Below are 27,724 nucleotides of genomic sequence, written 5' to 3'. Positions count from 1 at the left end.
CATAATGAGCACGCCCCAAATTACTCACTAGACATTTTTACGATTTCGGGTGTGTTCATGAATTCGCTCCGAGTGTTCGTAAATTCATAGCGTTGTCAGATTGTCTGTTCGTAAATTCAACTGGCTCTCTGGCCGAGGGAGTAGGGTTGATCCGAGCATTCTGACCTCAGTCAAGCACCAAAGCTAACTGGCTAATGTTGGCTAGCTTGCTAGCTACTTCGAGACACATAATGAGAGAACATCCCACTCTGACCATTTTACTCCCCCTAGCAGAGCTGGTTAGGCTGTTGTCATGTTATCCAGAGTGTTAGCGACTAACTGTACTGCTGGCAACAATTTAATTACGCTTTGTTTTCGACATTTGCGGACACCGACCATATTCAACGGGTATTGAGCTTTCCTACATTGAACAGTTATTCTGTGTTCTGGCACTCTCTGAAGAGAGTGCTCTGAAATGGGATTAGATAGCCAGAGCAAATTTACAAACGCACCTAAATTAACAATGCCCATTGAGAATGCACAACAACTACACCATTTAGCTAAGCTAAGAAAGACGTGAATAATCAAGTGAATAAACGTTGGGTAGTTTATTGAGAGCAGATAGTTAATATACTGGCAAGTTCGATGTATTAGTAGCCAACTAACGTTAGCTAGCTAGCTAACATACCGGTACGTACTGCGGTTCGTAAGAATTACGTAACTAACAAATTGTAATGCCAACATAACGTGCAACTTATTAAAAAAGTAATTACTTTATTACATTGCTCAACATTTTCTTAACATTTGTCATAATTAGTTAAAGCAATGAATTTGTGTCAGCTGCATATTTTCCGCCATTTTCTTCAAATATGAAAACGTTGTGAAGCAATGCCCATTTCCTGAGGAATTGCATTATGGACCCTAAAAGCACGGAAATCGTGTCCACTGTTTGTATACTTCGTATTTCGGTGATTGTAGTACAACATCTGGGAACTTTTGGCATACTAACTGTATCCATACTATGTGTCACGTCCTGACCTTAGAAAGCTGTTATTTTCTATAGTAGAGTAGGTCAGGGCGTGACAGGTTTTTTTTCCCTCTCTCTCTATGTTTTCTATTTCTATGTTTAGGTTCTAGTTTTGTATTTCTATGTTGGGGTTTTGTTTGGGGATGATCTCCAATTAGAGGCAGCTGGTCCTCGTTGTCTTTAATTGGAGATCATACTTAAGTAGGGGTTTTTCCACCTGGGTTTTGTGGGTGATTAAGTTTGAGTTGTGTATGTGTCCATCTCTGCGTCACGTTTTTTTTTTTTTTTTCATTCAGTGTATTTATGTGTATTGCATAGTTTCACAGTATAAATAAAATGCGGAACGAAACACACGCTGCACTTTGGTCCTCTTCTCCTTTCGACAGCCGTGACACTAGGAACAATAAGCATACTACATTTACGTCACAAATAGTACGGTTAGTGCGGTTAGTATGAGTATTCGGTATTCAAACACAGCTCTAGTGTTTCCATTCCCCTTTAAGTTACGCACATCTTTCATTTTTTTTTTGTGTTTATCTGTGTTTATTTACTTTTGTAACACATTTGAATATGTATCCTTCAAAATGTAGATGGAATTTCACAACAATAACAACATCACAGATTGACTCGCTGCTTTTATTTACTTCCTGCTTTTATTTACTTCCTGCTTTTATTTACTTCCTGCTTTTACTTCCTGCTTTGCTCCTATGGGTACACTCAAAATGGCTGCCAGTCCAGGAGGATGATATCATCTCAGTCCCATAATGGCACAATTTACTTGAATGGGGACGAGTGTTCTATTCATTCTATTTCTGTGGGTAAAAACTGTTGAAGGACGATATCATCTCAGTCCCATAATATATATATTTTTAAAACAGTGTTTTGGTTCATTCTCACATCATTGCCTTACAATAATGTTACATACAGTAGTTGGAACAAAACCAATGTGAACGTTGATACAGACCAAACATAAACAGAAGGTAGCACGTAAAATAAAACGCACATTCCGCAAGAAGAACTATCGGGAATATCAGAAGAACCCTGTCGCACGCTGAGGAGTTCAATAAAAACACACGATGCTGTAATCTAATTACTAAACAACAGTGTCCCGTGGAGGTGATGTGAGCAGTGCAGAAATCCTTAGCAGTTACCAAATATACCTGAAATAAACACAGTCATATTGTAAAAGACGAGAGTGCAGAAATCCTTATACACGTTGTAAGATAATTGAGAGTCATTTTAAACGTAACCGTGAGGAAAATAGCCAGGCCTGCATTAGTGAAGGTAAATAACACATGACTCTCTCATTGTCCACTCCTCCAACCCACAAACAAGGATTTGTTGAATAATCTGATAACACATGATGGAAACATGACATTACATTGTAGGGTTGTTAAGTTGTAGATCTACATTCCTCTATTAAATCAACCTGAGAGCGGCCATTCAGGTGAGGGGCCCCGCCTGGTGTTTCCCCTAGAAATACAACAACTGGCATGGGTACACTTAAAATGGAAAGTGGACTTGAATGGGATCATGCGTTCTAGCCAGTCTCATTTCTACGGCGTTTCCAGTCGTTCCGGTGTTCTCGTCTCTATGCCATCTCGATTGGCTCCTGTTGCAGTGGTGCCTCCGTCTTGGTTTCTTTCACTTTCTTTGGTTCACGTTTGTGATTCTTGCTGATATTTGATATAAAAGGACAGTTAGTTATTTGTAGCATAATTAGGCCAAATTACAAAAAAAAAAAAAATCATTCTGTTTCATTATTTAAATTTTCTTCTCTTTTTAATTAAAGAGAATGATGAACTGTGTACTGTACTGTATCACTAGAGAATGATGAACTGTGTACTGTATCACCAGAGAATGATGAACTGTGTACTGTACTGTATCACCAGAGAATGATGAACTGTGTACTGTACTGTATCACTAGAGAATGATGAACTGTGTACTGTATCACCAGAGAATGATGAACTGTGTACTGTACTGTATCACCAGAGAATGATGAACTGTGTACTGTATCACCAGAGAATGATGAACTGTGTACTGTATCACCAGAGAATGATGAACTGTGTACTGTACTGTATCACCAGAGAATGATGAACTGTGTACTGTATCACCAGAGAATGATGAACTGTGTACTGTGCTGTATCACCAGAGAATAATTAACTGTGTACTGTATCACCAGAGAATGATGAACTGTGTACTGTGCTGTATCAGCAGAGAATGATGAACTGTGTACTGTACTGTATCAGCAGAGAATGATGAACTGTGTACTTACTTGCTCTGTATCACCAGAGAATAATGAACTGTGTACTGTACTGTATCACCAGAGAATAATGAACTGTGTACTGTACTGTATCAGCAGAGAATGATGAACTGTGTACTGTACTGTATCAGCAGAGAATGATGAACTGTGTACTTACTTGCTCTGTATCACCAGAGAATAATGAACTGTGTACTGTACTCTATCACCAGAGAATAATGAACTGTGTACTGTACTGTATCACCAGAGAATGATGAACTGTGTACTGTACTGTATCAGCAGAGAATGATGGACTGTGTACTGTATCAGCAGAGAATGATGAACTGTGTACTTACTTGCTCTGTATCACCAGAGAATAATGAACTGTGTACTGTACTGTATCACTAGAGAATAATGAACTGTGTACTCTATCAGCAGAGAATGATGAACTGTGTACTGTATCAGCAGAGAATGATGAACTGTGTACTTACTTGCTCTGTATCACCAGGAAAATAACGACTCCGATAATTATTCCTCCCGTGATCCCCAACACCACTCCCAGAATCAGGGCTGCAGGAAGCAGAATAACGTGAGTGTTTTGTTAACAACAACAACAACATAAGTAAGTAATTTATAAAAGATCAAAACTGTAGAATAGACCTACACTATATTGACAAAAGTATGTGGACACCCCTTCAAATTAGTGGATTTGGCTATTTCAGCCTCAGCCGTTGCTGACCGGCGTTTAAAATTGAATAACACAGTGTACTCTACTGTATCACCAGAGAATGATGAACTGTGTACTGTACTGTATCAACAGAGAATGATGAAGAGTGTACTGTACTTTATCACCAGAGCTAAGTGACTTTCAATGTGGCACCGTCATAGGATGCCACCTTTCCAACAAGTCAGTTTGTCAAATTTCTGCCTTGCTAGAGCTGCCCCGGGTGCTGTTATTATGACGTGGAAACGTCTAGGAGCAACAACGGCTCAGAAGGGAAGTGGTAGGCCACACAAGCTCACAGAACGAGACCGCTGACTGCTGAAGCGAGTTGCATGTAAAAATCATCTGTCCTCGGTTGCAACACTCACTACCAAACTACCTCTGGAAACAACGTCCGCACAATAACTGTTTGTCGGGAGCTTCATGAAATTGGTTTCCATGGCCGAGCAGCCGCACACAAGCCTAAGATCACCATGCGCAATGCCAAGTGTTGGCTGGAGTGGTGTAAAGCTCACCACCATTGGACTCTGGAGCAGTGGAAACACGTTCTCTGGAATGATGAATCACGTTTCACCTTCTGGCAGTCTGATGGACGAATCTGGGTTTGGCGGATGCCAGGAGAATGCTACATGCCCGAATGCATAGTGCCAACTGTAAAGTTTGGTGGAGGAGGAATAATGGTCTGGGGCTGTTTTTCATGGTTCAGGTCCCTTAGTTCCAGTGAAGGGAAATCTACAGCATACAATGACATTCTAGACGATTCTATACTTCCCACTTTGTGGCAACAGTTTGGGGAAGGCCCTTTCCTGTTTCAGTATGACAATGCCCCCGAGCACAAAGAGAGGTCCACACAGAAATGGTTTGTCGAGATCGGTATGGGAGAACTTGACTGGCCTGCGCAGAGCCCTGACCTCAACCCCATCGAACACCTTTGGGATTAATTGGAAAGCTGACTGCGAGCCAGGACCTAACCGCCCAACATCAGTGCCCCGACCTCACTAATGCTCTTGTGGCTGAATGGAAGCAAGTCCCCCACAGCAATGTTTCAACATCTAGTGGAAAGCCTTCCCAGAAGAGTGGAGGCTGTTATAGCAGCAATGTTCCAACATCTAGTGGAAAGCCTTCCCTGAAGAGTGGAGGCTGTTATAGCAGCAATGTTCCAACATCTAGTGGAAAGCCTTCCCAGAAGAGTGGAGGCTGTTATAGCAGCAATGTTCCAACATCTAGTGGAAAGCCTTCCCAGAAGAGTGGAGGCTGTTATAGCAGCAATGTTCCAACATCTAGTGGAAAGCCTTCCCAGAAGAGTGGAGGCTGTTATAGCAGCAATGTTCCAACATCTAGTGGAAAGCCTTCCCAGAAGAGTGGAGGCTGTTATAGCAGCAATGTTCCAACATCTAGTGGAAAGCCTTCCCAGAAGAGAGGAGGCTGTTATAGCAGCAATGTTCCAACATCTAGTGGAAAGCCTTCCCAGAAGAGTGGAGGCTGTTATAGCAGCAAAGGGGGACCAACTCCATATTAATGCCCATGATTTTGGAATGAGAAGTTCGATGTCCACATACTTTTGGTCATGTAGTGTATATCTCTACTCACCAATAGGAGTATATAGACCAATAGGAGTATATAGACCAATAGGAGTATATAGACCTATCTCTCTACCCACCAATAGGGGTATATAGACCTATATCTCTACCCACCAATAGGAGTATATAGACCAATAGGAGTATATAGACCTATCTCTCTACCCACCAATAGGAGTATATAGACCTATATCTCTACCCACCAATAGGAGTATATAGACCTATATCTCTACCCACCAATAGGAGTATATAGACCTATATCTCTACCCACCAATAGGAGTATATAGACCTATATCTCTACTCACCAATAGGAGTATATAGACCTATATCTCTACTCACCAATAGGAGTATATAGACCTATATCTCTACCCACCAATAGGGGTATATAGACCTATCTCTCTACCCACCAATAGGGGTATATAGACCTATATCTCTACCCACCAATAGGAGTATATAGACCAATAGGAGTATATAGACCTATCTCTCTACCCACCAATAGGAGTATATAGACCTATATCTCTACCCACCAATAGGAGTATATAGACCTATATCTCTACCCACCAATAGGGGTATATAGACCAATAGGAGTATATAGACCTATCTCTCTACCCACCAATAGGAGTATATAGACCTATATCTCTACCCACCAATAGGAGTATATAGACCTATATCTCTACCCACCAATAGGAGTATATAGACCAATAGGAGTATATAGACCTATCTCTCTACCCACCAATAGGAGTATATAGACCTATATCTCTACCCACCAATAGGAGTATATAGACCTATATCTCTACCCACCAATAGGAGTATATAGACCTATATCTCTACCCACCAATAGGAGTATATAGACCTATATCTCTACCCACCAATAGGAGTATATAGACCTATATCTCTACTCACCAATAGGAGTATATAGACCTATATCTCTACTCACCAATAGGAGTATCGGGCTCATCCTCCTCCTTCTCAGTACCTTCATCTGGTGACAAAACATCAGATTATTATAAATATAGTATCAGTTAATTATTCAACATTACATTCGTGTGTTGTTAGTTTTCAGTGTCATGTGGCTACAAGAAAGGCTACATGAAAACTACAGGAATATTTGTAGAACCTCTAAATTAGGATATTTCACGATTCACGATTCATTAGTTTATGCTATGTTATTTTATGTGTTATGTCATGTTATGTCATGTTATGCCATCTTATGTCATGTTATGTCATGTTATGCCATCTTATGTCACGTTATGTCATGTTATGCCATTTTATGTCACGTTAAGTCATGTTATGCCATCTTATGTCATGCTACGCCATATTATATCATATTATGCCATGTCATGTCATCTCACCGTGAATCCCAGCGCAGGTGGCGTTGCAGGCCTGATGGTCGATGAACCTGTTCCCGTTCCCCACACAGCCAGTCCAGTGGAACTTCTTACACTTCTCGTGGATGGGGTCGTAGTAGTAACGCAGGTAGGTGCCGAAGCATTCACCCAGAGCCTTATGGAAGTGGCAGGCTTTTGACTCTGTACAAGGGGGAAGGTTAGGGTTGGGTAGAGAGAGAGAGAGAGAGAGAGAGAGAGAGAGAGGAGAGAGAGAGAGAGAGAGAGAGGAGGAAGGAGAGAGAGAGAGAGAGAGACGAGAGAGAGAGAAGGGAGAGACGGAGCATTAATCACACACAAAGATGACTTCAGTGTTGCGATTCCTGGCGAGACATTGTTCTGGGTGTTGTTACTATGTTTTGCCACATGGTGGCACATTGCGATGAAGGTAAATGTACTGCTGCACAGTTGCGTTAAGTGCTTATATACTGTAAGCCAGGGATCGTCAACTAAATTCAGCCGTAGGGCCAATTTACCTTGAGCAGATGGCCAGGGGCCCGGATCAGAGTTATAAATCATCTGTACACTGCAAATTGACCTTGAGAATCCAAGCAGACAGAGCATTGGGGCAATAACAGAATAATTTCATACCTTTATTACATTGGGATACGTACGCCTCTCTTTCTATGTGTGGGAATACTTGGGAATTTCTTGGTGATTTTGACAGTCTTTAATTAACGTTTGCTCAGAAAACTTAAGGGGTCAAATAAAATGACCCGCAGGCCGGATTTAGACTGTGGGAAGCATTATTGGGGAGTCCTGGTGTAAAACCCTGAAATCAGTAGTAGGTTTTGAATGAGTTACTCTTCTCATTTCAGACATTATGGATGATCTCTGCTTCACATTTAGATGGTAAACCTCAAGAAACCCAACATTATATGACAGTAAAAATCTCTCTCTCTCTCTCTCTCTCTCTCTCTCTCTCTCTCTCTCTCTCTCTCTCTCTCTCTCTCTCTCTCTCTCTCTCTCTCTCTCTCTCTCTCTCTCTCTCTCTCTCTCTCTCTCTCTCTCTCTCTCTCTCTCTCTCTCTCTCTCTCCATCTTCCTCTGTCTCTCTCTCTCTCTGTCTGTCTGTCTGTCTGTCTGTCTGTCTGTCTGTCTGTCTGTCTGTCTGTCTGTCTGTCTGTCTGTCTGTCTGTCTGTCTGTCTGTCTGTCTGTCTGTCTCTCTCTCTCTCTCTCTCTCTGTCTCCTCTGTCTCTCTGTCTCTCTCTCTCTCTTCTTCTTTCTCTCTCTTACACAAACACCCACCCACTACCCAATATAGTCATAGCAGGGGCAATAAAAACCTCTTCCTCTGTACAAATGTTACTCCAAAGTCCTTGTTTATGGCCATGCCACAATAAAGTCCTTGTTTATGGCCATTCCACAATAAAGGGTGTTTTCTGGGCTGTAATAACTTGAATACTATGTCAACTATATCTGCAGATGCACAGTGGACTGTCTTGACAGACATGACACATTACAAGTGTGGGGTCTTAAATGGGTTATACTATATTGGGTATTATGAGTATCCACCTACTATGTCTGTATCTACCAATAGGATTTAATGAACAGAACACTGTATCCACCTACTATGTATATATCTACCAATAGGATTTAATGAACAGAACACTGTATCCACCTACTATGTATCTATCTACCAATAGGATTGAATGTGCTGAATGTGTACAGTAAATGCACAGAAGCCTTGATAGATATAACACTTTGATTTGATTCAATTGGATTCATTAGGGGATGGAGACAGCTAGTCTAACTGGGGTCTGACACCATGGAGACAGCTAGTCTAACTGGGGTCTGATACCATGGAGACAGCTAGTCTAACTGGGGTCTGATACCATGGAGACAGCTAGTCTAACTGGGGTCTGATACCATGGAGACAGCTAGTCTAACTGGGGGGTCTGATACCATGGAGACAGCTAGTCTAACTGGGGTCTGATACCATGGAGACAGCTAGTCTAACTGGGGTCTGATACCATGGAGACAGCTAGTCTAACTGGGGTCTGATACCATGGAGACAGCTAGTCTAACTGGGGTCTATCCATGGAGACAGCTAGTCTAACTGGGGTCTATCCATGGAGACAGCTAGTCTAACTGGGGTCTGATACCATGGAGACAGCTAGTCTAACTGGGGTCTAATGCCATGGAGACAGCTAGTCTAACTGGGGTCTGATACCATGGAGACAGCTAGTCTAACTGGGGTCTGATACCATGGAGACAGCTAGTCTAACTGGGGTCTGATACCATGGAGACAGCTAGTCTAACTGGGGTCTGATACCATGGAGACAGCTAGTCTAACTGGGGTCTGATACCATGGAGACAGCTAGTCTAACTGGGGTCTAATGCCATGGAGACAGCTAGTCTAACTGGGGTCTGATACCATGGAGACAGCTAGTCTAACTGGGGTCTGATACCATGGAGACAGCTAGTCTAACTGGGGTCTGATACCATGGAGACAGCTAGTCTAACTGGGGTCTGATACCATGGAGACAGCTAGTCTAACTGGGGTCTGATACCGTGGAGACAGCTAGTCTAACTGGGGTCTGATACCGTGGAGACAGCTAGTCTAACTGGGGTCTGATACCGTGGAGACAGCTAGTCTAACTGGGGTCTGATACCGTGGAGACAGCTAGTCTAACTGGGGTCTGATACCATGGAGACAGCTAGTCTAACTGGGGTCTGATACCATGGAGACAGCTAGTCTAACTGGGGTCTGATACCATGGAGACAGCTAGTCTAACTGGGGTCTGATACCATGGAGACAGCTAGTCTAACTGGGGTCTGATACCATGGAGACAGCTAGTCTAACTGGGGTCTGATACCATGGAGACAGCTAGTCTAACTGGGGTCTGATACCATGGAGACAGCTAGTCTAACTGGGGTCTGATACCATGGAGACAGCTAGTCTAACTGGGGTCTGATACCGTGGAGACAGCTAGTCTAACTGGGGTCTGATGCCATGGAGACAGCTAGTCTAACTGGGGTCTGATGCCGTGGAGACAGCTAGTCTAACTGGGGTCTGATACCATGGAGACAGCTAGTCTAACTGGGGTCTGATACCATGGAGACAGCTAGTCTAACTGGGGTCTGATACCATGGAGACAGCTAGTCTAACTGGGGTCTGATACCATGGAGACAGCTAGTCTAACTGGGGTCTGATACCATGGAGACAGCTAGTCTAACTGGGGTCTGATACCATGGAGACAGCTAGTCTAACTGGGGTCTGATACCATGGAGACAGCTAGTCTAACTGGGGTCTGATACCGTGGAGACAGCTAGTCTAACTGGGGTCTGATACCATGGAGACAGCTAGTCTAACTGGGGTCTGATACCATGGAGACAGCTAGTCTAACTGGGGTCTGATGCCATGGAGACAGCTAGTCTAACTGGGGTCTGATACCATGGAGACAGCTAGTCTAACTGGGGTCTGATGCCATGGAGACAGCTAGTCTAACTGGGGTCTGATACCATGGAGACAGCTAGTCTAACTGGGGTCTGATACCATGGAGACAGCTAGTCTAACTGGGGTCTGATGCCATGGAGACAGCTAGTCTAACTGGGGTCTGATACCATGGAGACAGCTAGTCTAACTGGGGTCTGATACCATGGAGACAGCTAGTCTAACTGGGGTCTGATACCATGGAGACAGCTAGTCTAACTGGGGTCTGATGAGACAGCTAGTCTAACTGGGGTCTGATACCATGGAGACAGCTAGTCTTTCAGAGGCCTCAATAAAGTGTGCACCTGTTCACAACTCTCTGCTCTCCTGCGCCTGACTTCGCTACCAGTACGCACACACCTGACAGAATTCCACACCCACCCATGGAGTCAGCAGGAGCAAGTATCAAATCAAATCAAATGTATTTATATAGCCCTTTGTACATCAGCTGATATCTCAAAGTGCTGTACAGAAACCCAGCCTAAAACCCCAAACAGCAAGCAATGCATGTGAAAGAAGCACGGTGGCTAGGAAAAACTCCCTAGGAAAAACTCCCAAGAAAGGCCAAAAACCTAGGAAGAAACCTAGAGAGGAACCAGGCTATGTGGGGTGGCCAGTCCTCTTCTGGCTGTGCTGGGTGGATATTATAACAGAACATGGTCAAGATGTTAAAATGTTCATAAATGACCAGTATGGTCAAATAATAATAATCATAGTAGTTGTTGAGGGTGCAGCAAGCACGTCCGGTGAACAGGTCAGGGTTCCATAGCCGCAGGCAGAACAGTACCTCGGTCAGAGTCGAGAAGCGCGTCCGTGAACACTCGGCAATGCTGCAACATCTCGGTGCCACGATGGATCGCGTTGTCCAGACCATGGACCGCTGGGAGAGACAGGAAGTCTCTCCCAGTGCCTTGACCAGCGCAACTGGGGTTACCTCTACCCGTCCCTCCTGGATCCAGTCCCAGTGGGAAGCGTCCTTCCCAGGGAGTATGATGGGACGGCAGCACAGTGCCAGGGGTTCCTGTTACAACTGGACCTCTACCTGGCCACCGTTCACCCAGCTCCCTCGGGAAGGGAGAGGGTGTCCGCCCTCGTCTCATGCCTCTCGGGGAGAGCTCTGGAGTGGGCAAACGCCGTGTGGGGTGAAGGAGACGCGGCGTTGGACCACTTCGAGGAGTTCACCCGTCTTCGACCATCCGCCCGAAGGGAGAGCGGCGGGGGAACGGCTCTTTCACTTGAGGCAGGGGACGAGGAGCACCCAGGAGTTCGCCCTGGAATTCCGGAATTTGGCCGCCGGAGCAGGATGGAACGACAGGGCCCCACTACCAATGCAGCCTGCGCAAGGACGTCCGACGGGAGTTGGCCTGCAGGGATGCCACCATCACTTTTGACCAACTGGTGGATCTGTCCATCCGGTTGGAAAACCTGCTGGTCACCCGCGGACGTCCAGAGAGGGCTCTGTCGGTTCCATCTTCGAGCACCCCCGCTCCAGAGCCCATGGAGCTGGGAGGGGCTGCACGTAGGGAGGCTGGAGGAGGTGCCTTCACGTGCACCATCTGTGGCCACAGAGGGCACACTGCCGGTGGGTGCCGGGTTGGTTCCTCTGGGAGTCGAGGCAGCAGGCAGGGCACTCTGGCGTCACCCCAGGTGAGTCTGCACCACTCTCATCCTCATACTCTGTTGTCCAACTGTTTGTACCTGTTTGTTTTCCTGAGTTTTCCCTGCATTCCCAGCATAAGGCGCTCGTCGATTCAGGCGCGGCTGGGAATTTTATCAACAGAGCTGATCGCCCTTAGTTTAGGGATCCCCATTATTCCTGTGGTTAGACCTTTCCCGGTACACGCTCTGGATAGTCGACCATTAGGGTCCGGGCTAATCAGGGAAGCCACCATCTCCCCTGGCCATGGTGCCGCAGGGGGGTCCACGAGGAGAGAATCAGTCTCGCGCGTTTCCCGTGGTTGCTAGGCCTTCCCTGGTTAGCTCGTCATGACCCCACCATTTCATGGCAACAGAGGGCTCTCACCGCGGAGGAGTCATGGGAAGCCGCCCATGGTCACCTCCAGCAGGCCGCGCTGCGCCAAAAGACCAGCGCGGACCGTCACCACAGTGAGACCGGGTCTGGCTCTCGACCCGAAACCTGCCCCTCCGCCTGCCATGCCGGAAGCTGGGCCCGCGGTTTGTGGGGCCATTTAAAGTCCTGAGGAGACTGAACGAGGTATGCTACAGGTTACAGCTTCCCCCCGATTACCATATTAACCCCTCGTTCCATGTGTCTCTCCTCAGGCCGGTGGTGGCTGGTCCGCTCCAGGAGTCTGAGGTACGGGAGGTTCCTCCGCCCCCTCTGGACATCGAGGGGGCCCCGGCGTACTCCGTCTGTTCCATCCTGGAATCGAGGCGTCGGGCGAGGGGCCTTCAGTACCTCGTGGAATGGGAGGGGTACGGTCCGGAGAAGAGATGCTGGGTGCCGGTGGCGGATGTGTTGGACCCTGAACTGTTGCGGCAGGTCCACCGTCGCCGGCCGAATCGCCCTGCGCCTCGCCATCCGGGTCGTCCCCGAGGCCGGTGTTGGCGCTCCGCTGGAGCCGCACATCAAGGAGGGGGTACTGTCACGACTTCCGCCGAAATCGGATCCTCTCCTTGTTTCTAGCCACCGCCGCCGCTCCATTTTTCATTTTTCCATTTGTTTTGTCTTGTTCCCTGCACACCTGGTTTTCATTCCCCCAATCACACTGTATGTATTTATTCCTCTCTTCCCCCTCGTGTCTTTGTGTGGAATTGTTTGTGTCACGTGTATATTGTTGACGCGCCAGTTTGGTTTGCTTATACCGTGTTGTTCACGAAGATGTTTATTGTTAAACATAAATTATTGTTACTGTTCTTGCGCGTTTTGCACTTTCGCCTAATGGCTGGAGGTTTGGACGCAGTTCCTTCCGTCTGTTGGTTTCTCCTGCCTCAATAAAGTGTGCGCCTGTTCACAACTCTCTGCTCTCCGGCGCCTGACTTCGCTACCAGTACGCACACACCTGACAGACAGGGTCTGGACTGGTTCTGGTATACTACCTATATTAGAGAACAGGGTCTGGACTGGTTCTGGTATACTATCTATATTAGAGGACAGGGTCTGGACTGGTTCTGGTATACTATCTATATTAGAGGACAGGGTCTGGACTGGTTCTGGTATACTATCTATATTAGAGGACAGGGTCTGGACTGGTTCTGGTATACTATCTATATTAGTGAACAGGGACTGGTTCTGGTATACTATCTATATTAGAGGACAGGGACAGGTTCTGGTATACTATCTATATTAGAGGACAGGGTCTGGACTGGTTCTGGTATACTATCTATATTAGAGGACAGGGACTGGTTCTGGTATACTATCTATATTAGAGGGCAGGGTCTGGTTCTGGTATACTATCTATATTAGAGGACAGGGACTGGACTGGTTCTGGTATACTACCTATATTAGAGGACAGGGTCTGGACTGGTTCTGGTATACTATCTATATTAGAGGACAGGGTCTGGTTCTGGTATACTATCTATATTAGAGGACAGGGTCTGGACTGGTTCTGGTATACTATCTATATTAGAGGACAGGGTCTGGACTGGTTCTGGTATACTATCTATATTAGAGGACAGGGACTGGACTGGTTCTGGTATACTATCTATATTAGAGGACAGGGTCTGGTTCTGGTATACTATCTATATTAGAGGACAGGGACTGGACTGGTTCTGGTATACTACCTATATTAGAGGACAGGGACTGGTTCTGGTATACTATCTATAATAGAGGACAGGGTCTGGGTCTGGTTCTGGTATACTATCTATAATAGAGGACAGGGTCTGGGTCTGGTTCTGGTATACTATCTATAATAGAGGACAGGGTCTGGTTCTGGTATACTATCTATAATAGAGGACAGGGTCTGGGTCTGGTTCTGGTATACTATCTATAATAGAGGACAGGGTCTGGGTCTGGTATACTATCTATAATAGAGGACAGGGTCTGGGTCTGGTTCTGGTATACTATCTATAATAGAGGACAGGGTCTGGGTCTGGTATACTATCTATAATAGAGGACAGGGTCTGGGTCTGGTATACTATCTATAATAGAGGACAGGGTCTGGTTCTGGTATACTATCTATAATAGAGGACAGGGTCTGGGTCTGGTTCTGGTATACTATCTATAATAGAGGACAGGGTCTGGGTCTGGTTCTGGTATACTATCTATAATAGAGGACAGGGTCTGGGTCTGGTTCTGGTATACTATCTATAATAGAGGACAGGGTCTGGGTCTGGTTCTGGTATACTATCTATAATAGAGGACAGGGTCTGGGTCTGGTTCTGGTATACTATCTATAATAGAGGACAGGGTCTGGGTCTGGTTCTGGTATACTATCTATAATAGAGGACAGGGTCTGGGTCTGGTTCTGGTATACTATCTATAATAGAGGACAGGGTCTGGGTCTGGTATACTATCTATAATAGAGGACAGGGTCTGGGTCTGGTTCTGGTATACTATCTATAATAGAGGACAGGGTCTGGGTCTGGTATACTATCTATAATAGAGGACAGGGTCTGGGTCTGGTTCTGGTATACTATCTATAATAGAGGACAGGGTCTGGGTCTGGTTCTGGTATACTATCTATAATAGAGGACAGGGTCTGGGTCTGGTTCTGGTATACTATCTATAATAGAGGACAGGGTCTGGTTCTGGTATACTATCTATAATAGAGGACAGTGTCTGGGTCTGGTTCTGGTATACTATCTATAATAGAGGACAGGGTCTGGGTCTGGTTCTGGTATACTATCTATAATAGAGGACAGGGTCTGGTTCTGGTATACTATCTATAATAGAGGACAGGGTCTGGGTCTGGTTCTGGTATACTATCTATAATAGAGGACAGGGTCTGGGTCTGGTTCTGGTATACTATCTATAATAGAGGACAGGGTCTGGTTCTGGTATACTATCTATAATAGAGGACAGGGTCTGGGTCTGGTTCTGGTATACTATCTATAATAGAGGACAGGGTCTGGGTCTGGTTCTGGTATACTATCTATAATAGAGGACAGGGTCTGGTTCTGGTATACTATCTATAATAGAGGACAGGGTCTGGTTCTGGTATACTATCTATAATAGAGGACAGGGTCTGGTTCTGGTATACTATCTATAATAGAGGACAGGGTCTGGGTCTGGTTCTGGTATACTATCTATAATAGAGGACAGGGTCTGGTTCTGGTATACTATCTATAATAGAGGACAGGGTCTGGGTCTGGTTCTGGTATACTATCTATAATAGAGGACAGGGTCTGGGTCTGGTTCTGGTATACTATCTATAATAGAGGACAGGGTCTGGGTCTGGTTCTGGTATACTATCTATAATAGAGGACAGGGTCTCGTTCTGGTATACTATCTATAATAGAGGACAGGGTTTGGGTCTGGTATACTATCTATAATAGAGGACAGGGTCTGGGTCTGGTATACTATCTATAATAGAGGACAGGGTCTGGGTCTGGTTCTGGTATACTATCTATAATAGAGGACAGGGTCTGGGTCTGGTTCTGGTATACTATCTATAATAGAGGACAGGGTCTGGGTCTGGTTCTGGTATACTATCTATAATAGAGGACAGGGTCTGGGTCTGGTATACTATCTATAATAGAGGACAGGGTCTGGGTCTGGTTCTGGTATACTATCTATAATAGAGGACAGGGTCTGGTTCTGGTTCTGGTATACTATCTATATTAGAGGACAGGGTCTGGACTGGTTCTGGTATACTATCTATAATAGAGGACAGGGTCTGGGTCTGGTATACTATCTATAATAGAGGACAGGGTCTGGGTCTGGTTCTGGTATACTATCTATAATAGAGGACAGGGTCTGGGTCTGGTTCTGGTATACTATCTATAATAGAGGACAGGGTCTGGTTCTGGTATACTATCTATAATAGAGGACAGGGTCTGGGTCTGGTATACTATCTATAATAGAGGACAGGGTCTGGGTCTGGTTCTGGTATACTATCTATAATAGAGGACAGGGTCTGGTTCTGGTATACTATCTATAATAGAGGACAGGGTCTGGGTCTGGTTCTGGTATACTATCTATAATAGAGGACAGGGTCTGGGTCTGGTTCTGGTATACTATCTATAATAGAGGACAGGGTCTGGTTCTGGTATACTATCTATAATAGAGGACAGGGTCTGGTTCTGGTATACTATCTATAATAGAGGACAGGGTCTGGGTCTGGTTCTGGTATACTATCTATAATAGAGGACAGGGTCTGGGTCTGGTTCTGGTATACTATCTATAATAGAGGACAGGGTCTGGTTCTGGTATACTATCTATAATAGAGGACAGGGTCTGGGTCTGGTTCTGGTATACTATCTATAATAGAGGACAGGGTCTGGGTCTGGTTCTGGTATACTATCTATAATAGAGGACAGGGTCTGGTTCTGGTATACTATCTATAATAGAGGACAGGGTTTGGGTCTGGTATACTATCTATAATAGAGGACAGGGTCTGGGTCTGGTATACTATCTATAATAGAGGACAGGGTCTGGGTCTGGTTCTGGTATACTATCTATAATAGAGGACAGGGTCTGGTTCTGGTATACTATCTATAATAGAGGACAGGGTTTGGGTCTGGTATACTATCTATAATAGAGGACAGGGTCTGGGTCTGGTATACTATCTATAATAGAGGACAGGGTCTGGGTCTGGTTCTGGTATACTATCTATATTAGAGGACAGGGTCTGGTTCTGGTATACTATCTATAATAGAGGACAGGGTCTGGGTCTGGTTCTGGTATACTATCTATAATAGAGGACAGGGTCTGGTTCTGGTATACTATCTATAATAGAGGACAGGGTCTGGACTGGTTCTGGTATACTATCTATAATAGAGGACAGGGTCTGGGTCTGGTTCTGGTATACTATCTATAATAGAGGACAGGGTCTGGGTCTGGTTCTGGTATACTATCTATAATAGAGGACAGGGTCTGGGTCTGGTTCTGGTATACTATCTATAATAGAGGACAGGGTCTGGGTCTGGTTCTGGTATACTATCTATAATAGAGGACAGGGTCTGGGTCTGGTTCTGGTATACTATCTATAATAGAGGACAGGGTCTGGTTCTGGTATACTATCTATAATAGAGGACAGGGTCTGGTTCTGGTATACTATCTATAATAGAGGACAGGGTCTGGTTCTGGTATACTATCTATAATAGAGGACAGGGTCTGGTTCTGGTATACTATCTATAATAGAGGACAGGGTCTGGGTCTGGTTCTGGTATACTATCTATAATAGAGGACAGGGTCTGGGTCTGGTTCTGGTATACTATCTATAATAGAGGACAGGGTCTGGTTCTGGTTCTGGTATACTATCTATAATAGAGGACAGGGTCTGGGTCTGGTTCTGGTATACTATCTATATTAGAGGACAGGGTCTGGTTCTGGTATACTATCTATAATAGAGGACAGGGTCTGGGTCTGGTTCTGGTATACTATCTATAATAGAGGACAGGGTCTGGGTCTGGTTCTGGTATACTATCTATAATAGAGGACAGGGTCTGGTTCTGGTATACTATCTATAATAGAGGACAGGGTCTGGGTCTGGTTCTGGTATACTATCTATAATAGAGGACAGGGTCTGGTTCTGGTATACTATCTATAATAGAGGACAGGGTCTGGGTCTGGTTCTGGTATACTATCTATAATAGAGGACAGGGTCTGGGTCTGGTTCTGGTATACTATCTATAATAGAGGACAGGGTCTGGGTCTGGTTCTGGTATACTATCTATATTAGAGGACAGGGTCTGGTTCTGGTATACTATCTATAATAGAGGACAGGGTCTGGGTCTGGTTCTGGTATACTATCTATAATAGAGGACAGGGTCTGGGTCTGGTTCTGGTATACTATCTATAATAGAGGACAGGGTCTGGTTCTGGTATACTATCTATAATAGAGGACAGGGTCTGGGTCTGGTTCTGGTATACTATCTATAATAGAGGACAGGGTCTGGGTCTGGTTCTGGTATACTATCTATAATAGAGGACAGGGTCTGGGTCTGGTTCTGGTATACTATCTATATTAGAGGACAGGGTCTGGGTCTGGTTCTGGTATACTATCTATAATAGAGGACAGGGTCTGGTTCTGGTATACTATCTATAATAGAGGACAGGGTCTGGGTCTGGTTCTGGTATACTATCTATAATAGAGGACAGGGTCTGGGTCTGGTTCTGGTATACTATCTATAATAGAGGACAGGGTCTGGGTCTGGTTCTGGTATACTATCTATATTAGAGGACAGGGTCTGGGTCTGGTTCTGGTATACTATCTATAATAGAGGACAGGGTCTGGTTCTGGTATACTATCTATAATAGAGGACAGGGTCTGGGTCTGGGTCTGGTATACTATCTATAATAGAGGACAGGGTCAGGGACTGGTTCTGGTATACTATCTATATTAGAGGACAGGGTCTGGGTCTGGTTCTGGTATACTATCTATAATAGAGGACAGGGTCTGGTTCTGGTATACTATCTATAATAGAGGACAGGGTCTGGTTCTGGTATACTATCTATAATAGAGGACAGGGTCTGGGTCTGGTTCTGGTATACTATCTATAATAGAGGACAGGGTCTGGTTCTGGTATACTATCTATAATAGAGGACAGGGTCTGGGTCTGGTTCTGGTATACTATCTATAATAGAGGACAGGGTCTGGGTCTGGTTCTGGTATACTATCTATAATAGAGGACAGGGTCTGGGTCTGGTTCTGGTATACTATCTATAATAGAGGACAGGGTCTGGGTCTGGTTCTGGTATACTATCTATAATAGAGGACAGGGTCTGGTTCTGGTATACTATCTATAATAGAGGACAGGGTCTGGGTCTGGTTCTGGTATACTATCTATAATAGAGGACAGGGTCTGGGTCTGGTTCTGGTATACTATCTATATTAGAGGACAGGGTCTGGTTCTGGTATACTATCTATAATAGAGGACAGGGTCTGGTTCTGGTATACTATCTATAATAGAGGACAGGGTCTGGGTCTGGTTCTGGTATACTATCTATAATAGAGGACAGGGTCTGGGTCTGGTTCTGGTATACTATCTATAATAGAGGACAGGGTCTGGTTCTGGTATACTATCTATAATAGAGGACAGGGTCTGGGTCTGGTTCTGGTATACTATCTCTGGTCTCACCTTCCATAGGATAGGTCTCCTCTGCCTTGATGGAGCAGTTTCTCATACAGAGCTTCTCCAGGGTGAATCGATTGGCGTTGCCCCCCTCTCCCAGGTACTTGAAGGGGTAGCACAGGTCTTTAGCTGCGTCGTAATACAGCAGGATCTGGAAGTCATCCGCTCCTGAGGCCGGAGCTGTACCCACGTCCTGTGGTAGGAGACAGTGCTCTGTGGAGAGGAGAGGAGAGGGATTAGAGGACAAGAACAGCACTCTGGGGTGAGGAGAGGAGAGGAGAGGAGAGGAGAGGAGAGGAGAGGAGAGGAGAGGAGAGGAGAGGAGAGGAGAGGAGAGGACAAGAACAGCACTCTGAGGAGAGGAGAGGAGAGGAGAGGAGAGGAGAGGAGAGGAGAGGAGAGGAGAGGAGAGGAGAGGAGAGGAGAGGAGAGGAGAGGAGAGGAGAGGAGAGGAGAGGAATTAGAAGACAGAACACTGTAGAGAGGAGTTTGCCACTATTTGAGCCTTATCCATTTTAACAGCACCTGAACTAAAGGACATTATTTGCCTCTCAGATAAGCAAGGAGAGATTCCCATAACATTAGAGGCGAGGCAGAGTTGTTATTGGTGCTTATATGTCGATATGAGTGTTCAGAAATGTTACAAATATGGGATTATTTAATATAATCCCAAATGTGGGATTATATTTATTTAGTAAGTATGTGCCAAACCTTCACCTTCTTGAGGGTGGCTGTGTTTAACTGGCTGGTCCTGAAGCCAGCAGGGCAGAATGATGCCAACTTTTCTGACTGAAGCACATTCTGTATCTTCTGACAGTGACACAGCGCCCCCATGTCGACTGGAAGCTGAACTTTACTACAACTTCATATTTAACCCTGTATAAAAAAAAAACTAATCCACAGTCCAGCCCTACCCTCCTCATCCACAGTCCCACCCTACCCTCCTCATCCACAGTCCCACCCTACCCTCCTCATCCACAGTCCAACCCTACCCTCCTCATCCACAGTCCAGCCCTACCCTCCTCATCCACAGTCCAGCCCTACCCTCCTCATCCACAGTCCAGCCCTACCCTCCTCATCCACAGTCCCACCCTACCCTCCTCATCCACAGTCCAGCCCTACCCTCCTCATCCACAGTCCAACCCTACCCTCCTCATCCACAGTCCCACCCTACCCTCCTCATCCACAGTCCAGCCCTACCCTCCTCATCCACAGTCCCACCCTACCCTTCTCATCCACAGACCCACCCTACCCTCCTCATCCACTAGCCAGTCCAACCCTCCCCTCCTCATCCACTAGCCACAGTCCAACCATTCCCTCCTCATCCACTAGCCACAGTCCAACCCTCCCCTCCTCATCCTCATCCACTAGCCACAGTCCAACCCTTCCCTCCTCATCCACTAGCCACAGTCCAACCCTCCTCATCCACTAGCCACAGTCCAACCCTCCCCTCCTCATCCTCATCCACTAGCCACAGTCCAACCCTTCCCTCCTCATCCACTAGCCACAGTCCAACCCTCCTCATCCACTAGCCACAGTCCAACCCTCCCCTCCTCATCCACTAGCCACAGTCCAACCCTCCCCTCCTCATCCACTAGCCAGTCCAACCCTCCTCATCCACTAGCCAGTCCAACCCTCCCCTCCTCATCCACTAGCCAGTCCAACCCTCCTCATCCACTAGCCCCAGTCTAACCCTCCTCATCCACTAGCCAGTCCAACCCTCCCCTCCTCATCCACTAGCCCCAGTCCAACCCTCCTCATCCACTAGCCAGTCCAACCCTCCCCTCCTCATCCACTAGCCAGTCCAACCCTCCCCTCCTCATCCACTAGCCAGTCCAACCCTCCCCTCCTCATCCACTAGCCACAGTCTAACCCTCCTCATCCACTAGCCCCAGTCCAACCCTCCTCATCCACTAGCCCCAGTCCAACCCTCCTCATCCACTAGCCCCAGTCCAACCCTCCTCATCCACTAGCCACAGTCCAACCCTCCTCATCCACTAGCCCCAGTCCAACCCTCCCCTCCTCATCCACTAGCCACAGTCCAACCCTCCCCTCCTCATCCACTAGCCACAGTCCAACCCTCCCCTCCTCATCCACTAGCCACAGTCCAACCCTCCCCTCCTCATCCACTAGCCACAGTCCAACCCTCCCCTCCTCATCCACTAGCCCCAGTCCAACCCTCCCCTCCTCATCCACTAGCCCCAGTCCAACCCTCCCCTCCTCATCCACTAGCCCCAGTCCAACCCTCCTCAACCACTAGCCACAGTCCAACCCTCCTCATCCACTAGCCCCATCCAACCCTCCCCTCCTCATCCACTAGCCCCAGTCCAACCCTCCCCTCCTCATCCACTAGCCCCAGTCTAACCCTCCCCTCCTCATCCACTAGCCCCAGTCCAACCCTCCCCTCCTCATCCACTAGCCCCAGTCTAACTAACCTCCCTGTATCTACTACTGTATCTTATTAAAGGACAATTCCACCACTTTATAACGAGTTATTATGCCGTTATTACACACTGAGTCACCCCCCCCCTTGCCCTCAGAACAACCTCAATTCTTCGGGGCATGGACTCTAAAAGGATTCGAAATTGTTCCACAGGGATGCTGGTCCTACTTACATTAGTCATCTCTGGGATCCTACTTGCATTAGTCATCTCTGGGATCCTACTTGCATTAGTCATCTCTGGGATCCTACTTGTAGTAGTCATCTCTGGGACCCTACTTGCATTAGTCATCTCTGGGATCCTACTTGCATTAGTCATCTCTGGGATCCTACTTGCATTAGTCATCTCTGGGATCCTACTTGCATTAGTCATCTCTGGGATCCTACTTGCATCAGTCATCTCTGGGATCCTACTTGCATTAGTCATCTCTGGGATCCTACTTGCATTAGTCATCTCTGTGTTCCTACTTGCAGTAGTCATCTCTGGGACCCTACTTGCATTAGTCATCTCTGGGATCCTACTTGCATTAGTCATCTCTGGGTTCCTACTTGCATTAGTCATCTCTGGGATCCTACTTGCATTAGTCATCTCTGGGATCCTACTTGCATCAGTCATCTCTGGGATCCTACTTGCATTAGTCATCTCTGGGATCCTACTTGCATTAGTCATCTCTGGGACCCTACTTGCATTAGTCATCTCTGGGATCCTACTTGCATTAGTCATCTCTGGGATCCTACTTGCAGTAGTCATCTCTGGGATCCTACTTGCATTAGTCATCTCTGGGATCCTACTTGCATTAGTCATCTCTGGGATCCTACTTGCATTAGTCATCTCTGGGATCCTACTTGCATTAGTCATCTCTGGGATCCTACTTGCATTAGTCATCTCTGGGATCCTACTTGCATTAGTCATCTCTGGGATCCTACTTCCATTAGTCATCTCTGGGATCTTACTTGCATTAGTCATCTTTAGGAATCTACTTGCATTAGTCATCTCTGGGAATCTACTTGCATTTGTCATCTCTGGGACCCTACTTGCATTAGTCATCTCTGGGACCCTACTTGCATTAGTCATCTCTGGGACCCTACTTGCATTAGTCATCTCTGGGATCCTACTTGCATTAGTCATCTCTGGGATACTACTTGCATTAGTCATCTCTGGGATCTTACTTACATTAGTCATCTCTGGGACCCTACTTGCATTAGTCATCTCTGGGATCCTACTTGCATTAGTCATCTCTGGGATCCTACTTGCATTAGTCATCCCTGGTACCCTACTTGCATTAGTCATCTCTGGGATCCTACTTGCATTAGTCATCTCTGAGAAACCTACTTGCATTAGTCATCTCTGGGATACTACTTGCATTAGTCATCTCTGGGATCCTACTTGCATTAGTCATCTCTGGGATCTTACTTACATTAGTCATCTCTGGGACCCTACTTGCATTAGTCATCTCTGGGACCCTACTTGCATTAGTCATCTCTGGGATCTTACTTACATTAGTCATCTCTGGGACCCTACTTGCATTAGTCATCTCTGGGACCCTACTTGAAAACGTCACAGAGATGCATTTTCCAACCGGTCAATAGAAATGTAAATGGAACAATGTGACATCACTAAATACTTCATAATAATAACAACCCAAGTTGTCCTTGAAGATCCGTAACAATTAGCTGGGGTCCCAGGCGGGGCTAGATTGAGGTTTTTTGAGGCCATTCTTAGAATAAACTCCCTATTGCTCAATATATCACTATTATTACAATGATTGTTCTTTTAGTATCTGTTTGACAGTGATTTCCTGTACTGATGTAATTGTTGCAGGTCTTCCATACAGAATGTGCAGTGTTTGGATCTGCCAGGCACCACAATAGAAGCCTTATAGGGTCATAAAACATCTAAAATACAGGAAGAAGCATTCTCTGTAAACACTGACTCCTTAACTGCAGGACAACGACTTTCAAAACAAACCAACTCCTTTCATCGCAGACTCTCAGATGTACACCGTGGCATTAGGTTACAGACGCCATAACCCTAGGTTTTGGACTAGAGCAGCACTGCAGTGGTGTTACTGGTCTGCAGGCCCTGCTCCCCATGCTACTGCTACGACTGGAAAAGCTTCTCATTCTCCTAAACACAGATCAGGATTAATGTCGTATAGCTTGTCTTAGACACAACAAAACGTTGTGGCTATACTGTATGTCTAAGACAAGCTAGTCTGTCTGTATTATTCAGGGATGCAAACTGGTGAGGGCCCAGTTGGTGAGAGCCCAATTGGTGAGAGCCCAGTTGGTGAGGGCCCAGTTGGTGAGAGCCCAATTGGTGAGAGCCCAGTTGGTGAGAGCCCAGTTGGTGAGAGCCCAACTGGTGAGGGCCCAATTGGTGAGGGCCCAGTTGGTGAGAGCCCAACTGGTGAGAGCCCAATTGGTGAGAGCCCAACTGGTGAGGGCCCAATTGGTGAGAGCCCAACTGGTGAGAGCCCAACTGGTGAGAGCCCAGTTGGTGAGAGCCCAACTGGTGAGAGCCCAACCGGTGAGAGCCCAACCGGTGAGGGCCCAATTGGTGAGGGCCCAGTTGGTGAGGGCCCAACTGGTGAGAGCCCAACTGGTGAGGGCCCAGTTGGTGAGGGCCCAGCTGGTGAGGGCCCAGTTGGTGAGGGCCCAGTTGGTGAGGGCCCAGCTGGTGAGGGCCCAGTTGGTGAGGGCCCAGTTGGTGAGGGCCCAGCTGGTGAGGGCCCAGTTGGTGAGAGCCCAGCTGGTGAGGGCCCAACTGGTGAGAGCCCAACTGGTGAGAGCCCAACTGGTGAGAGCCCAAAAAGTCTGTCTTATTAGGTCTTGATCTAAAGTGAAACCTTCAACTGTCAGTGAAACCGCCATGCTGTCAGAGTGAAACCGCCATGCTGTCAGAGTGAGGGTACTCCAGACTGAGATACTCTCAGGGATCATAAACGATTTGAATGAGAATGTCACGTCCTGGCCAGTATATAAGGTTAATTGTTTTGTAGTTTGGTCAGGGCGTGGCAGGGGGTATTTGTTTTATGTGGTTCGGGGTGGGTGATTGTTCCGTGTGTAAGCCGTATGCTTTACCAGACTGTTTGTAGTTGTTCGTTTCGTTTCGTTTTTGTTATTTTGTATGTTCATTTTTGTAGTTAATAAAAATCAAGATGAGCATTCACGTACCTGCTGCGTTTTGGTCCTCATTCACCGACAACAACTGTGACAGAATCACCCACCACCAAAGGACCAAGCAGCAGAGGTAGGAGCAGACGGAGTTCGAGTTGGACTGGCGGGAGAAATGGACCTGGGAGGAAGTTCTGGACGGGGCCGGACCTTGGCACCAGGCTGGGGATTATCGACGCCCGCAGTGGGAAATTGAGGCAGCCAAGGCAGAGAGGCGGTGGTACGAGGCCAAGTACGCGCTGAAGGAGAAGCACGAGAGGCACCCCCAAGAAAATTTTGGGGGGGGGGCACACGGGTAGTTTGGCTAGGCGTAAGAAGAGCCGGAAGCCAGCTACCCGTGGTTATATGGAGGAGCGTATGGGGTGGAGAGCGCTATGTTTTGCTGAGGAGCGCACTATCTCACCCATACGCACGCACAGTCCGGTGCGCGTTATTCCAGCCCCTCGCAGGTGCCGTGCTAGAGCGGGCATCCAGCCTGGTAGGAGGATGCCTGCGCAGCGCATCTGGTCGCCGGTACGCCTCCGAGGACCAGGCTACCCAACTCCCGCTCTACGCACGGCTACCATCAGGCCCCTGCACAGCCCAGTCTGCCCTGTACGAGCACCCCGCTCGTACAGGGCTACTAGTTCCATCCAGCCAAGGCGGGTTGTGCAGGAGGTAAGATCTAGACCGGCTGTGCGCCTCCATAGCCCTGGGTTTCCAGCTCCTGTCTCTCGTGCGGATCCGGAAGTGCGTCAACCCAGTCCGACTCGTCCTGTTCCCGCTCCCCGCACTAGCCTGGAGGTGCGTGTTCATAAGCTGGTATATCCGGTACCAGCACCACGCACCAGGATTATAGTGCGTCAGCCCGCCAGTCAACAGTCATCATCAGAGCTGCCCGCCAGTCAACAGTCATCATCAGAGCTGCCCGCCAGTCAACAGTCATCATCAGAGCTGCCCGCCAGTCAACAGTCATCATCAGAGCTGCCCGCCAGTCAACAGTCGCCAGAGCTGCCCGCCAGTCAACAGTCGCCAGAGTGGTCAGACTGCGCTGAACTGCCGGAGTGGCCAGACTGCGCTGAACTGCCGGAGTGGCCAGACTGCCCTGAACTGCCGGAGTGGCCAGACTGCCCTGAACTGCCGGAGTGGCCAGACTGCCCTGAACTGCCGGAGTGGCCAGACTGCCCTGAACTGCCGGAGTGGCCAGACTGCCCTGAACTGCCGGAGTGGCCAGACTGCCCTGAACTGCCGGCGTGGCCAGACTGCCCTGAACTGCCGGAGTGGCCAGACTGCCCTGAACTGCCGGAGTGGCCAGACTGCCCTGAACTGCCGGAGTGGCCCGAGTGGCCAGACTGCCCAGACTGTCCCGAATTGCCAGACTGCCCAGACTGTCCCGAATTGCCAGACTGCCCAGACTGTCCCCCGGCGATGCCAGACTGGCCCGACAGCCTGGAACGGCCGGAACCAGAGCCACCTCCAGAAATAGGTGGGTTGGGGAGGGGGGGTGTCGCACAGTGCCGTCGTTGACGGCAGCCACCCTCCCTTCCCTCCCTTTAGAAAAGGGGACTTTTTGTTGGTGTTGCTTGGGGTTATTTTTTGTTAAGGTGCTTCTGGGGTAGCACCTTTAAGGGGGGGGTACTGTCACGTCCTGGCCAGTATATAAGGTTAATTGTTTTGTAGTTTGGTCAGGGCGTGGCAGGGGGTATTTGTTTTATGTGGTTCGGGGTGGGTGATTGTTCTGTGTGTAAGCCGTATGCTTTACCAGACTGTTTGTAGTTGTTCGTTTCGTTTCGTTTTTGTTATTTTGTATGTTCATTTTTGTAGTTAATAAAAATCAAGATGAGCATTCACGTACCTGCTGCGTTTTGGTCCTCCTTCACCGACAACAACCGTGACAGAGAACCTTTGTTCTCCCAGTTCCATACGATATTACCCTAACTACAGAATATTAGAATGTGTAACATATTGAAAATAACACACCAGTAATTTAATTCATTGATTAAATTCATAAATATTGTGGAAAATATATATATATTTAAAATGTATATTGAATCAAATGTGTGGTTGACTTCTTTGCCATCCCGCCCACAACTCAACTGGAAGTGAACTGAAGCAAAAAACAGGCCTCCCTTATTTCAAATGGAAGAATGAAACTAGGAAGAGGAGGAAAACTCCAAACTAATGTTTGATGTTACAATGAAGCGTTAAGAGAACCGTTTTAAGACCCCTTTAGCAAACAAATGATTTATTAAAGTCTTCAAAAATCAAACTATTTCAGATGTACAAACACGAACAGAAACTACCTGGTACTGACAACAAAAAAAACTGTGACGGAGGTATATGCACACAGACATACTAAAATTGATTGAACTTACCTGGTGGTTCTTCGCTGTGAACCATGTTGAATGTAGCAAAAACTAAAGCCCCAAATATGACCAGTTGTTTCATGGTGGTGTGTGTGTGTGTGTGTGTGTTGTCTCCAGTCTCCAGCAGAATGAGTGACAGTTGTAAACTGCGATGGGAGTGGACGTTTACATATCATCACCCACTGACCTTCGTACTC

General features: G+C 46.9%; 1 protein-coding gene across 1 annotated transcript; it reads right to left on the bottom strand.

Annotated features, from left to right (window-relative positions):
* Positions 1-1,628: 1,628 nt before the first annotated feature.
* Positions 1,629-27,724, bottom strand: LOC106584858 (kunitz-type serine protease inhibitor bitisilin-3). Its single transcript, XM_045706271.2, has 6 exons — positions 27,537-27,724; positions 19,572-19,778; positions 6,899-7,075; positions 6,484-6,528; positions 3,737-3,815; positions 1,629-2,682 (listed from the first exon to the last, which is right to left on the bottom strand). Exons 1-6 carry the CDS (start codon positions 27,607-27,609, stop codon positions 2,598-2,600), a joined length of 666 nt encoding a protein of 221 aa, XP_045562227.1. The 5' UTR covers positions 27,610-27,724; the 3' UTR covers positions 1,629-2,597.

Source organism: Salmo salar, chromosome 23, assembly GCF_965601325.2.
Source record: "Salmo salar chromosome 23, fSalSal1, whole genome shotgun sequence".
NCBI lineage: Eukaryota > Metazoa > Chordata > Actinopteri > Salmoniformes > Salmonidae > Salmo > Salmo salar.
Note: the sequence above shows the minus strand (reverse complement) of the source record. Positions and strands in the feature narration are given on the sequence as shown.